Raw genomic sequence first — 14866 nt, 5'->3', positions numbered from 1 at the left:
GAAAATCACATTAGGAAATGAATTTACTAGTTTAGAATCACAATGCGACGTTTCGGATTCGCTGACAACAAATAATTCGGCCATAGCTTCACCCCCGTGAAGTTACAAATCATATTTAGATGGAGCTCAAAGCTATTGATTTACCAAACTGTATGGTAGCACAGAAAAGTAATGGAATAATTGAAATAATGCAGTGGGTTTACTAAAGAGGGTGATGAAAAAAACTACAGAGTGACAAAAAAATCTCGGATGCTAGACATGTGTCGGGCTGCTTGTCGTGTGACGAGAGCCACTTCATCCTGATACTTGTTAATGAGATTAATGAAAACTCAGAAAAGTCTAGCCTATATCATATATTGTTTTTCTTATAAGAAATTTTACTGAAACCTGAAAGGTTACGATGGCGCCATATTTATTCGTATAATCATAGGTATTTTCAAAAGACAATGACATTTTATCAACATTTACTAAAATCCAGTGTGTCTTTCTCATCTGGATCTGTGTTGCTCTGCCTAAATTATACAGGCCATTGGTTTATTGAAATCGAAACACTGATTAGTGTAATTAAGACTCCTTAGACGAGTGCTCGTGTGTTTGTTGTCTTTGATGGTGAAAGTTTCATGCCAAGCTTCCGCTATCCGGTTACTTTTTCGCGCGATTACCGCATTACGTAACCTATCGTGTTAGTGTTAGCGCCTAAGTCATTGAGCCCTAGAGAAGTTGGGTGAAGCTATAGCTCAACAAGCACGTTTATATGTCAGAAGACGGCTAGTAAGCAAAGTACAAGGAAACGCTTGATCTATATATAAGCCTACCATTTTGCACCACTGTAGGTGTATACATAAAAGACACAAAAAAAAATCCACCTATTTCAAACTTTCTTTCGCACAAGTTCTGCGTTCATCGAAAACTTGCGGCGAACGCATGTCGTCATAATATATTAAAGACTCATAAAAATTCAGCTTCCGAAGGCGTCAGAGAGTTTTAAACCGATATAACAGCCAACAGAAATAACTACAGTAGCAGTTCAGAGTTTCGTAAACAAAGCTTTATTCCAGTTTCTGCATGCGGTGTTCGCTAAACAGAGTAGAGGGTGGCGTCGGGAACTTTGAATAAAAAGGTCCCCAGTTCAAAAATATGCAAATTGATGCAGTCTTGTATTTGCGGGTTCGTTAGTTAAGTAAATTATTACTATATTTATTATATTCGTACTACCTATTTTTGTGTTATATAGGACTCTCAAGGCCTTGTCATGATCGGTGCTAGCTAATGCCTTCAAAATGTTTCTGTCTCTGTGACTTAGCTCTATTACATGGCTGGATTATACATTATAGCAATAATCAAGACGTTGTTTTCGTTCATTGTGTATCGACATGGAAGTGTAACAACTGCTGAAAAGGTGTTAGATTCTAGCACGCTTTAAAAATTTCACAAGTGATTTTGGCTAAAGATTTAAGCACATGTTGACTTTTTTAAACATCGTTCTAATTATTAATTAAGAATTTATCAGAAATATCGTCAGGTAGGATCGGATCCGGTGCGTCCTGGAGCCTCAGTTTGGCCTTGAGTGGTCCGTATAATGTACCCGGAATTTTCTGTCCGTTTATAGTTACGACGACATCTTTTCTTAAGCTTCCTAATTGCGCGTCCGGGACTGTGGGTTACCAGAATTAAACACATTCACTTTGAAATGAATTGGTTTTTTACTGAGTTCCTTAAATTTTGCAAAACGAAATTCAAACGCATTTGAAAAAAGACATCTCAGCAGGAGAAGAACAGATCCTACAATTATATTAACGCTTCAGTGTTGGCTCGTGTGGATCTCGAAAGCTTATAGCCCACTACGCCCGTGTACAACTGGATTTATATGTGTTTGCACAAAAAAGCAGAATGTCATTTGCAGAATTTAGGTTATTTTATAAAAACGCTGTGAGTAGATAGAGCTCTGCCCCTGTGACCAATGTAAAACATTGTTCGGCTTTACTTAGTTGCTAAAACGTTTCTCTGCAGGTGCCAGTCAAAGATAAATATATATTATAAAGCACATTCGACTTGAATTCTTCAATAAATCATACATGACTTAGTTTAATCTTTATGTTGCATATTATTAGTAGAGTAATCTATGCCACTAGATAATTGCAGCACGAGTGATTAAATTTATGTTGCTGCAGTACAGATAAATAAATCACAAATAGGTTTTTTACCATATGCGTTGCTAATTTTAGGTGTATGGCACATAACAACACTTTATAGTATGGTCAAGCTTTTGTAGTTAGTCTACGCAAAGGATCAGTGTTGTAGATAGATCCGATTTAGTACCACTGATGCTTACCGGAAATGGAAAATGGACCGAAAATCCGATTGTTCTGAATGAGGTGCACGCAATTACCGCGCACAAAATGACACCCGCCGGACTCATGGCCAGGTCTTAGATGATAATTCCATAATGAAGTTTTATTTTCCGGGCCTGCATCAGCAATTTTGGAGTCCCGTTTATCCTTTTCTGCTAAATGGTCGCTAAGATCTGCAGAATGCGAGGTGGGCTCACAAGAGCCTACTTTCCTACATGACGCACCATCCTCGTTATGAGGTAATTTTTGGCCTATGAGTGAAGTGAACAATGTCATTACGACTCGATAAGAAACGAAACATGAATAAAATTACAAAAAAAGCTTAATATTCCGCAACATCCATACTAATCCATAGAGTAACTTAGACTGAGAATGCGGCTTACCGTTTTTATTGGTGGAACTGATGGTCGTTGTTTCCTCCGCCGTTTGATCTTTGCACTCATCCTCGTCAATAGGGGACCCTTCGTTTCCACCTGGTTTCGTCTGAGAATTGGAATCTCCGCCATCTTCATTATTACCTGAATCCGCTAGGGATCCCGTTACTTCAGGCGTGTCAGAGAAAACGAATGTGCCTGTTTCCGAAGGTATACCAAGGCCATTTCCATCAGCATTAAGTCTTAGAAACGCGATTATAGCTCCAGGAATTTTTAGTGAGGTATTTGTTGGTGTGGTGCGTAACTCGTGTACAGAGGTGTCAAGCACCTCACTAAGGCTTTCGTTCAAGGAACCAACACTGCTTTGTAGTTTTGACATGCAAAACCACTTGCGATTAATATATGTATATAATTTCCAATACTAACTTTGTTTTAACTGGTCAATCTCACACTTTGCTCTGATGTTTTACGTTAATTCCCGTATATGCAAAATGAAAACTTAAGATTGTTCCTTTACGTTTCAAAAGCTTAGTCAGAAAAAAACATAACGTACCCTGATTTTGTCTTTTCTGGTTGCTTTGTTGGTTTGTACTTGCAAACACCTTTGGTTTAGATGTGGCAGAAGATATAAGAAAATTAACGTTTCCTGATGGATTTCCTATTGAAGGGCCGTTCCCTGTAGCACTAGGGCTCGCTACTTTTAACCCGGCGCTGAAGAAGGTTACCGGAGTTGAACTCCTTTCTAACGCCTCGCTTCGATTACCAGGTGGTTCAGAAATGCTACTATGGAGACCTGTATTATTAAGATTTGCATGTTGAAGGTTACCCCATGGCAACTCAGCGTTAGAGCCGGCGTTTAAGAAGTCGCTTCCTTGACTCCCTTCTTCTTCTTCTTTGTTCGCCTCAGGTGTCGTCGAAGAAGCAACAACTATATCTTCTACCGCATGGCGCTTGTTGAATAAGTCCCCATTATAGGGATCGTCTGTAATGAGGAGCAGGACTCTTCAGTACTATTAAAGCTTAGTGTCCCTTGCGATGACTGGCTTTCAATAGACTCGGCGACCCGAATAAGAGTGATTCATAGCTATTAAATAAGTAGGCTTCTACGGTATGCTCAAGTGTAACTATCCCTAATATATGAGCGATCCCGGTTAATATATACAGACGCAACAATGGACAAGAAAAAGTGCTAGAAACACAAGTGCCCCGCTGCAAAAGGCACAGCGCTTTCGATTAGGCGTTTACATGCGAGTAAACAGCTATAACAAGAAAAGCGCGCAAACGTTAGCGACCGAAGTTATGACGATAGGTTAGAAAGGCGCCCTATAGCGGATCATTTATAATCTTCACCTACCTGATCCAGCTACTTCTGAATGAATTTCTCGCTCTTCGAGAAACAGGTTTTTGGCATTACGTCTTCGTTCGTCATCACTCATCATTTTAGCTTCTTCTTGAGAAGGAATATGAAACACACGTGTCTCTTCCGAGTAGAGATAGTTCCGCTCTGTCTCTTCAGGATCGTTTAGATTCATTCCAACAACACAACCTATATTGTAATTTGCATTATTTAGATGAATTATTCCCTCTAGTTATCCTCAATAATTTACTGGATCAGTAGAGAATGATTGGCTGATCGGGATGCAAGATAGGCAGATAACACTGCAGGTTGTGGATGATTGAATATTTATTTATCCTTACGGTATTTGACTTATTTTTTGGATTTAGTCATGAACGACCTTTAGGCCTGGCAATAAATTGCTATTTCTCTTTCAAGAAAAGAATTCAGTTTCTTTAATTTGACTTCAGGCCTATTGTTTAAACCATAAACGAAAAATTTTTCAATCGGAAATAAACACTCGTATATATTCGTATAAATACACATTCAATTTTTGAACCAGTATACGCAATATCTTCCAAACTAATAAATGATGATCCAGCACCTAAGAATGGTTTCTGTCTGCTCACTTACTCATTCCATATTCTAATGCAGCGTTGAGAACTCCAAGCATCACGAACGCCAACGATGTTTGCCAAAGCCGCATAATGATCGCACATTTATGTCGTATCCAACTAAGTGAAAATCGTATAAGTACGCGCACTATTTACTCACAGGAGATCGTCCGCTGGTTCCGGGCTGTACGAACTTAGCCGTGAGTTTCAATCTCAGCAATCCTCTGGTTCACCTTGCGGCCGCGGAGATGGCCACGAAGTTCTTATGGAGTCTGCCTGTATGTCTATTGAAGGCCGCTGACTGAAGAGAAACGAGTTTTACTTACATACCGTAACTCGTAGCCGTTTTATAGCACGAATATATTTCATCGCAGGACAAAATCCATTGACCAAGCAGCTTAACGAAATCTAGCGTACTAACTGTGTAATTGTTTTATACAACGGATCTGCTTAGTACTTGTGGGCTTGTTCGAGCCTTGTTAATGTTAGGTTTCGATGCTATAGCAAGGGTATGTTTACGAGTACAATACAATGACAAAGAGTGCTCCTGGTGCTGGTTTAACCTATTCAAGGGTGATGGAAATGATTATTACCGTTCGACACGTCCACAGAGTTAACGAGATCTCGCGGTATGGATTCTCGCTGAGTTAGCAGAAGACAGGAAAGAAGTGTAGTGCTTCCGGAGCATTCGTACGTTATCTTGCCGACAGGTACGCGTAGTTAAAAAAAGAGCTTGGCTGATTAATCCAGCAACTGATATTTGTTTGTCCTTAAGAAACTGTTAATGCAAGATGCTTTTTCTATACAAGTCACTGAGTTCACGTTGCAATTGTTCATTCTATGAAGGACGCACATATTTTGAATGAAATAAAAACGATTTCTTAAAAAACATTGGTACTACTGGAGAACGTTCGGAATAACGTTAATCAATGTTTACAATGTAGTAATTTAAGAATTAAAATTGCTACGCAAGTAATCGAAATACTATATGATTTAAACGTTGATTAAAAATCAAGTGAATCCAACATAAATATACAATAGCAGCCATAGCTTTAAGTGCGAGGAAAGCCAAAAATCACTGTTTGCGTGACCTCGAGTTCACTCTATTCTTACAATAAATCACAGCTTAGAGAAATATGATTATAAGAACGGTATAGTAATGATTCCATTTATAATAAAGCTCCTAGATATAGATACCGCATCTAAGGCATTTTTAAAATGTTGGGCATCCAAACATTTCATCGCTCGCTGGGTCTAAAGAGCCCTACAATAGTGTTATACAAAATTTATTAGATTATCTCTAACAGTAATCTTCTTTAATGAGTCGATAGAATATACTTAGCTGGTGAATTTACACATGGTTAGTTGTTTATTGCCTAACTCTGGCACCAAATAATGCCACTAAAATGTGAGCTCTACGTAGGTGCCCCTTGGGTACGCTGGTCAAATTGAACGAAAAGTCTATCGAGGGGCCTGAGAATCAGTTCTAAGGAGAGACGAAGATCCTCAGTCCTCTGATGCGATTTTACATTGAAATTTCTAACGATATGCGCTGGAGTGATTTTATCCTCTTGTAAAGCATACTTCTGACCTGAAATTTGACAGAGTTGATCATTTGTAAAAAAGTTGTGCAAAATCAATCAAATTTGTGTGGTTGGTGACAATCTTTGCAACTGATTTGGCTTTCGACTAACAGATTGATATAATTATTATTATTATTATTATAGGGAATATAGCATTAAATTAATTGTATTAACTATCCTAGCAAATTTGAAATATTATTGAATCTAACGGCTAAATTTATTGCCAAAAAGAGTATCGTTCGTAATATGGTAACATTTTAAAAATACAAAAGTCAGCATCTAATATGGACTGGAGCTAATAATGTTCGTAGGTACCAATGCAGTTGCGTGGTCCTGCAGAGAATGGTATAAAGGCGTACGGATGCCTTTTCGCAGCGGGCTTAAGAAACCGTTCCGGGTCAATACGCCTTTTCGCAGCGGGCTTAAGAAACCGTTCCGGGTCAAACTCATTGGGTCTGTCCCAAACGTACGGGTTACGGTGCAAGTGGTAGATGTGCACAAGACGGTGGGTCCAGCGGGAACATCAACCGGTCCTACCCGAATGGGACGTGCGAGGTTGCGTGCTATCAATGGGACTACCGGGTACAGTCGCAGCGACCCCTACAATACCAAAAAGGTGATCACAGGTATTACGAAAGTGTCGTTTGAACTTTGGTAATCTAAAGAATTTAATTGAGATACTTTATAGAATATATAGGCCAGTGACTCTACAGAAGGTTACAAACAAAGATTTGATTAAAGGCTCCCTCGCGTGCTCTATGGAAACGTTGCACACATTCTCACCAAGCCAGGTTACTACGTGATATTGTCCGGTTATTGGCAGACCTTGTAAACTGCATCGAGGTACGGCATCATTTTAAGCTGCTTCTTTGAAGCGTTATTTTTCGTTCTGTAACACCGTATCCACTTCAAGCTGCGGGCGCTTGAATATTTTCGGGTTGTTCCCCAATAGATGCAAGGTGTACGCTAGTCACGTTCCGGTCGTGTCAAAACCCTAAGAACACAATAGAAAAAAATACAGTTCGCTGGATGAGCGATCTTATTAAGGATACAGACAGTTTTATAACCCTTTTCTCCTTTCTCATCTTTCTTGAAAAATTATATTATAGAATTGTTTATTGCTAAACACTTACGTAACCATACGCAATGAGCAATGAGGCAATGAGGTAACACAAGCTGGCAGCCGAACTAAAAGTGAAAAGCCTTTACTCGGAAGGCATTTCCCTTGAAACAGTTAAAAGTTCTTTTAACAGGGTTTCCGGAAGTAGCTGCAAATGTAGCAGGATAAATTTTTACGAAGGACAGGCTACGTAACGATAGGAAAACAAATGGGTAGGGACTACTGGGGTCCCTACCCATTTGTTTAATTAGTCAAAAATTTTGGAACAATAATAGGGGATGATTTCGGAAATCCGCAGAGGAGCGCGATCTGCTGATCAGTGAACTCAGCAATACAATACGTGGTTCAGAAAGCTGAACTGGCATATACCTTTTTTCTAAAGAGTCGAGATTTAATTAGTGGTACTTTTAGCTGCTAGAAACGTTTTTATACTACCGAAGATTATGATTAGAAAAAAAGATATTTAGAAGTGAATCTGAACACATCGCCTAATGTTAGTTTACATTATAAAAAGTGCTACGGCTAAGGCAAGCAGAGTAGCGAATCTGTTAGCAAAGATCTCTCCAAATTTCTATGGATCAAGAGGTATAGGCCGCCGCGAGCTGTTGATGTCGGTCGCAGAACCGATCGTCCAATTGGAAGTCCAGCTGTAGCCGATGAAGGTATCGAACATGAAGGAGCTTACTTTACAGGACTCAGAGGATCTAATACAAGCATACGGTCAGCATCTCTGTAATGTTAAGATTAACTGAAATGCCATTCTGGGATCTAAAAATCAACGACAGAAAGTGCTTTTGATACCGAGACGGCGGTTTGATAGAAATAAAACAGACAGAAAGACGCATCATCATAGAAGGTGTCACCGAAAATAGGCGGCTACTTCAATGAGAATATTAAAAATTTACTCGTCAAGGACCTCATCCCGGCCATCACGAAGTGGTTCGATCGCCCGGGCAGGAGAGTCGCATAATAAGTCATAACAGAACACAAGAACCTTCAAAGGAAAGACGAGAACAAAAGGTACCTGCGAAACAGAATCTCCCTAGCGGTCCCAAACACGGATACTCAACAACTTGTGCTCATTTGCAGCACCACGGGTGGGTAGAAAATTGGCTCAACAACTGCCGCAGAGATATTGAGAGGAAAAAGCACCTCTTAAACAGATAATAAAGGGAATCAGATTTGACGCTAACCATACAGTTACAGATGGGACGTAGTTCGTTAGTAAATGTGCGGAACCTTGGGAGCGACCCCAGATTGATTGAGCCAATTGATTCTCTTTCACTAGCCCATGGTATTCTTCATGAGGATCTGGTATGAATGGAAGTTTTAAGTGTGAAATAAAAGTTACGTAAACGGATCAAATTCCGTAACAAAGTTATACTCCACCTTGGCAAAATATTCCTAGCTTGCATGTTTATTGCAGCTGATAGCGTATAGTCCATTGGGTTAGTTTTCATTGTATTTCTTAATCCAGAATAAGTAGATTTATGTACTACATAATAAATCTTGAAATTACCCCAACGATGAAAGTGGCAACGTGATCTCAAACTTCTTCTCTAACGATAAGTCCGCGTCGAAGCGTGCTCAGTAGGATATGCATAAAGCTCTTATCGACTCCGTACTGTTCATTAGACATTAGAGGCATTTCCGCCATTTGAGGGTCAATCACCTGTCCAAATAAATGGAACAATGACAAAAAAAGGGTAACCCTATGCTTTTAGAATCGGCAGTCGAAGCTGGACGGTAATGAGAAGTCTAAAGCTTGTAGGAAATAATTTTAGTAAGTGTACTTTTACATGTTTAACCTCAAAATGATAAAATTTGCCAGGCTTGCCTTGTACACATAGCTGGAAATACGGTTTGACACCTTCTACATTTGTTTACATTTTTTGTACTTTATTCATAGGTTTACCTGCACACTCATTCAAATGTACAGCCAGGTACCCAATTGCGTTGGACCACAAAGACTAGCCTGGGTTTTAGCCAGATTTTCTACAGGATAACGAGTACTCCTCTGTTGCTAGATAGGATTATGATTCACGTACTGATCACAGTTGCTGAAAAAGCCAATATGTTCTGGATCATCCTCACGTAGCTGTATTCCTAACGCGCTCTCTGTAATGTGCAAATAAGAGAACATGGAAACTTTTATAAGATACCATACGCACATGAGGTTATTAAGTGTACGTTGAATACACGTAAGGGATATCGCTCTCTGTTTTCTGCCAAAGGAAAAGTTCCAGAGTTATTAGGTATCCGTAGGAACTCATTGTGGAGGCGTTTTTGTTCATATCAAAATGTCAAATATTTTTTTCATTTTTTATATTATATGTAACCATTTCGCAAAATATGTTTACTAATGATACGGATAGCCTAGAAATATATTTTATACCCGAAATACACAAACAGTTTTTTTCGTGAGCATTCGTGTAAGCTAAATAACTCTACGGTGGTGTCTTTTGTTCGTTTCCTGGCGGGTGTGCTTAGCAAAGAGAATGGAAAACGTCACCATCCTAATTAGTGGCATAATATCGAACGGATTATTATTTTCGTTCATCAGTTTATCGATCAAACGAAGTAAACATCGATTCGTGACTGCTTCGTATCCGTCGAGAACACGAAAATGTAGAGCCGGTGTGAGTAATTTACGATGTTGTCGCCATTTACTCGCATCTGGACTAAGTAAATCAATTTATCATAAGACAGCACAAAGGATATCTTCAATTCCTGTTGTCCTGATTTTTTTATGTAGTGAGTATACAAGCTATTGAAAAGGATAAATGCATGAGACAAAAATCTCTGAAAGAAAGGCTATCAGTGCCATTACATAACATACCTTTTCTTGTTTCGAATTTGAATTGCTTGAAATACTTACTTGGTGAGAAGACCTCTGCCTAACCAGGGTTCCATGAAATGGTAGAGGAACGTTTTGTTAAGCTACTTCGGACTAGAGAGAATGGCCTCGGCTGCCTCAGGGGTAACTGCGCTGATAAAGGCCACAGGGCCATAAAAGAATCCGATGACTGGTTGATCGTAATATTTTGGCAAAATCGTATCCAATAGCTTGAAGAACACTTAAAACGAAAATCGGTGCAGAGAACATTCTGTGAGATGAGAAGGTGTGGCTAGATCGCGCAGAATTCATATATTCTTTTATGCTCCGGCAGAATTACATATATATTCACATGCGTTATGTTACCCCGTCCAAAAAAGCGTAATGATACATTATTTCATTTGCTAGTCTCATTAGACAATTAACGTTGAGTCTTAAACAATAGTTTGCAAAAAAAAGGATAAAAAATCAAACTTGAACCAATAGAAGGCAATTTAGAGCATATACAGGATGCACTTACAACCATAATAGTGATTGGAATTGTTAGGTACACCTCCAAGTTAAGTACATTCATTAAGCGCCAAATGTACGTCCATATAAAATTCAGCACGATTAAGCCGTTAATCATGCCTCTTCAAAAACAAACAGAAAGCATAATCAAGCAGCTGTGCAGAAATATACTTGACAAATGTACTTACTTCGTGGGTAAGCCTTCAATTTGGTGAGGGGAACTCGGCCATTCGGCTTATTCTTCACCGAACGGCTCATCCTCCTCATATCGAGAATGAGGTCGAGAGGCAGTGAGAATGGAAAGCGTTCAGGAATACGGGGCACAGACAGCATCGAGTAAACAAGTTGTCCAAACAGAATCATGCGTTGGAGAACCCATATGATAGCTATCACTAGCAGCGCTTCAAAAATCAAGAGCATCACCGACGATTCTGAACCGCTCATTCGGAGCTCTCAATCTTCTATGATTTGCTTAGAGTTAAGCATACGTCTAGTTACACGCGTCTCGTAGTCAGTACGAGCCACTCAAGCTAGGGCTGCAGATGACCAACAAGTACAACAGATTCTCCTAGCCAATACCAACAACTCGGAGTACATAATCCTAGTTGCTTGATTAACGTTAACTTTCATTCTGCTTGGTTTCCATAGACTTTTATAGTGGATTATGAATAGTAAATAAGGCGTATTGCATTATTTTATGTATAAACGTATGCTCAGCTTAAGTTCTCTTCTCATTATATACTTCATAGATATAAATCAACGTTCGAAGTGTGTTTGGGCTACTTGTTAGGGGCAAATTTTTGATAAGCACGAACGAACAGATTACGTTCATCAAATTGCAGATTAGTACAGTTGCATTTAAAATTGAGGGTACTTGCCATAGGACCATCAACTTAGACAACAACAAATGTGACTGTCTTCGAGATCTGAGTGATATCCGTATCTTTAAAGTGCTTTTGGGACTCATAGTCGATGAAGGGATTCAACGTATTTTTGCCTCGATATCCTACGCAGCATCGTTCTTCATATGTAAAAATAAACTATTCTTATATATTATTATTATTATCTTAATCGACAGTTAATATAATCTTTAAATCAATAGTTAATTGATCTACTCTGCTAAGTGAGCTCCTTACTAAGCATTTCCCATCGCATATATAGAGCTAACCGTGATTTTCCTTACACTTTGTAGCCCTACAATAGGCTCCTCGTTGCCAATAACTATAAAGCCGAATTTTGCCAAATTTTTTTTTAACGATAGGGTTCGATTTTTGTGTTGCTCGTTCAAATAGTTAATGATTGTTCCCATCCACAAACTTGATCAATTTATGGAAAATTATATTTTTTAGCGTTAACCTCAACCTTAATACTTTGTAACGTTAACACTGATCCGTTGTCTAGGCAACGGAAGTTTGTGTTTCTGAAAATCGCCAAAACGATTGGCATTTTCGAAGTTTTTTACTTACCTCTGTCGCTAAATACGACATGTTCGAAGAGGCCCCAAGGTAAACAGATACGTTACATTAAGTAAACAAAAACAAAACCTACAACGATGATGAATGCTCAAACGCGACAACGACCGCACTAATTTCGGGATGTTGCACACTTACCCTCACATGGTACGTTTGATGAACGTTTCATTTACCCTATGTACATGGGATCTACTTGTGCTTACTGGGCTTAAGTCGTTGTTCAAGACGCATCATTACAATACTACCTGCATGACAGGACACCATGATGGCCGTAAAAAATGATTCTAAAATTTTGTAGTCGTGGGCCAAATATGTTGTTTTCGCGAATCGCGGTAGAATTAAAAGCATTCAGTTGGCAAATTAAAACAAAGGCTCAAGCTTTTATTAGCTTTAAATATGTGATTGTAATAGGAAAAAAAATGCCGTCCTTATTGAGTCTTCACGTATCGAAGAAGCACTATTATTTATGTAGGGATTTATCGGGTTTATAGGGGAGTATCGTCTTCGATTACAATAACGAGGAGATGAATTGAGATTAGTGGAATTAGTGGCAGGTATACGTTTTCCTAACCAAGAATTTACTTATATTCAGAAAAAGTCGACAGGGCTGTCCTATTTTCAGCGAAGCTTCATTTTTCCTGTGGCCTTTTCGATGTTCATATAGGCAAGTTGGCAGTGGCCAAAAACTTTTCGCTTATCAGGACGAATAGGCTGGCCAAAAATTGCTCGATGACTATTGGAAATACCTGTGGGAACACATAACGATCGTGATAAAGTTACTGGTACGATCGTGTATATTTGCCACACGTATTTAGAAAGGGTTAGGTAATTAAAAGTAGGAAAACAACAGACCTTTGTTCAAACCACTAGGCAGTTTGTTGCTATAACTGCACCTCGTACAATAACGACAATGATTCAGGTCGGTCAAATTTACCTCGTTTGACAAGAACAAAACACACACACACATCGGTACGGTCGCAGTATACCGTCAGTCCTGCTAGTGTCATATAGTCTATCGACAGTTCTATAATCCTCTAGCACAAGTCTGCGCGTAAGAAACAAATATAATAACTAGATGAAAACGCTCAAAGTTACTAGAAGTTTGAGAAAGTCATAGTTGTAAGCGCCAAATCGTGACTACTGTGCGTATTAGGTCGGTGAGACCTGTTTGACAACATTATATATACACCTTGGCTAGCAGGTTGAAGCCGATTCCAAGTGCCGCGGTTGCTGGCCCGGCTCCATTCAACTTCATATTGAAACCTCGGATGCTCCACACGACAACACGTTTAAGGTAAGGTTTGAGGCCCGACTTCCGCTTTCTGGCAACGTACAATGTCGCGTTGACACCCAAAAGCTGTATTGCAATAGGATTATAGAAGACTGCTGAATGCTCATAGCTAAATATATGGTACATTTGATTACACGCAAATTACATAGAATAGGTTAATCAGCGAAGGGCCTGGTCAATATTGCCCCACTCACTAAACTATATAAAGCATTTTGTTACTATCGCTATCTAACTAGGTCATAGAGTGCGTTTTAATTGGATATTCTGAGGTAAAGCTAGGCACTTTTCATAAAAATTGATCACACTTGCTAAGAGTTTTTCAGGGTACCACCTAATTAATAAACGTGTGTATGTGTATTATATTATACTTACACTGAACCCTATTTCAATCTGGCCGCCAATCATGTATAGGGCGAGTGGCACCGTATAATCGTAGACGATACGCGTATCTCGAACTCCGACGGGTAGCTCCAAGGAGACATAATCTTTGTCGATTGCGCAGTTCGTATTTACTTTGCCCTAGTACCACAGAAAAATGTTTCATCCCTATGTTATACACATATTTCTTACGATAGCCTTGTAGCTGATTTAGGCACAGGGTCTAAAAGATCTGCTATAAATTGCTACTTGCGTTTAGATCTTGTGCGTAACGCGGCAAATCAGCTGATCTAAGTTAAGCGTACCTGCCGTATACTTATGCGGCTCATCCACCCAAATGCACGACGGCTAGTTTATCTATTCGGCAATTACACAGATCTATACACAGATCCGATGCAGCATAAACATAGCAGTAAGCATCATTCGATCGATAGACAAGCTTCAGTTCAAACTGGTGGTTTCTAAAGTTTATATTGTTTTTATAAGAAGGTCTGGGGGCATTCTCCGTCAAAGAGACCTTTGAGCTGGTCAGTGATCCGGCAATCTTCTGTTCCCTAGTTACGGCAACGAACCTGTAGAGTGTTACTTTTCGGTAGTCTAGCGAGAACAGAGTGTTGTAGAGTACCTTCAACTGACAAAAAATACTCAAGATAACTGCGGTTAGCTCGTTCAATATACTGCAGACTGGGTTGCTAAGAGCGGGTGTCGGCCCACCGGCCCTCTGAGCCTCTTCTTTGAATATTGAAAAGCGAAACCTCGCACGTGACCATGTGCGAATAACAGGAAAAAGGCTGCCTTCTTGGTGCTGAGCTGATACGATTAAGCGCTTAATCATCGGGGAATAAACAAGCTACAGCACAGGATGTACGCGGAAATATTGGACAGATCTGTCCCTGTAATAGTAATAATCGTAAAAACCGAAAAAAAAAATTTGCTCTACATTATATCGAAATTAATATATATTCTACAAGATTGATTCAAGCGTGATTCGTATTATTATG

The 14866-nt window shown here is 39.4% G+C and overlaps 3 protein-coding genes and 1 pseudogene across 10 annotated transcripts in view; 1 reads left to right on the top strand and 3 right to left on the bottom strand.

The window, feature by feature from the left end:
- Positions 1–1026: 1026 nt before the first annotated feature.
- Positions 1027–5441, bottom strand: IntS12 (integrator complex subunit 12). 4 transcript variants are annotated; one of them, XM_022855913.2, is made up of 7 exons: positions 5269–5441; positions 4695–4976; positions 4080–4271; positions 3279–3707; positions 2735–2923; positions 2333–2602; positions 1027–1654 (listed from the first exon to the last, which is right to left on the bottom strand). In XM_022855913.2, exons 2-7 carry the CDS (start codon positions 4765–4767, stop codon positions 1485–1487), a joined length of 1323 nt encoding a protein of 440 aa, XP_022711648.1. In that variant the 5' UTR covers positions 4768–4976; positions 5269–5441; the 3' UTR covers positions 1027–1484. The 4 variants fall into 4 exon arrangements, with proteins under 4 accessions (XP_022711648.1, XP_022711649.1, XP_022711650.1 ...); XM_022855914.2 differs by having other exon boundaries at positions 4080–4235; XM_022855915.2 differs by having other exon boundaries at positions 4836–4976.
- Positions 5442–5531: 90 nt separating this feature from the next.
- Positions 5532–11784, bottom strand: LOC111273903 (cytochrome P450 4V2-like; annotated as a pseudogene). The gene is made up of 8 exons (XR_015310151.1): positions 10913–11784; positions 10257–10455; positions 10049–10059; positions 9423–9496; positions 8898–9050; positions 7084–7252; positions 6574–6858; positions 5532–6266 (listed from the first exon to the last, which is right to left on the bottom strand). The product of XR_015310151.1 is annotated as a cytochrome P450 4V2-like (transcript).
- A 411-nt stretch (positions 11785–12195) lies between these two features.
- The window catches only part of LOC111273890 (transcription factor Atoh7-b), a 22157-nt gene continuing 19486 nt past the window's right edge, over positions 12196–14866 (top strand). For 2 of the 4 annotated variants that reach the window (XR_002688092.2, XM_022855909.2), the window contains exon 1: positions 12196–12343. The gene's annotated coding sequence lies outside the window, so the exon portion shown is untranslated. The remainder of the gene's footprint in view (positions 12344–14866) is intronic. The other 2 variants (XR_002688094.2, XR_015310149.1) reach the window with 2 other exon arrangements.
- LOC111273893 (uncharacterized) overlaps positions 12561–14866 on the bottom strand; it is a 3952-nt gene continuing 1646 nt past the window's right edge. The window contains exons 2-4 of the mRNA XM_022855912.2: positions 13860–14006; positions 13386–13553; positions 12561–12942 (exon numbers count right to left, since the gene is read on the bottom strand). Of these exons, the coding sequence (XP_022711647.1) occupies positions 12853–12942; positions 13386–13553; positions 13860–14006 (405 nt within the window). The 3' untranslated portion in view covers positions 12561–12852. The remainder of the gene's footprint in view (positions 12943–13385; positions 13554–13859; positions 14007–14866) is intronic.

This window comes from Varroa jacobsoni, unplaced genomic scaffold, assembly GCF_002532875.2.
Source record: "Varroa jacobsoni isolate VJ856 unplaced genomic scaffold, vjacob_1.0 scaffold_234, whole genome shotgun sequence".
In the NCBI taxonomy this organism is placed as follows: Eukaryota; Metazoa; Arthropoda; class Arachnida; order Mesostigmata; family Varroidae; genus Varroa; species Varroa jacobsoni.
The sequence above is the reverse complement of the archived record's forward strand: the minus strand, read 5'-3'. Positions and strand labels throughout refer to the sequence as shown.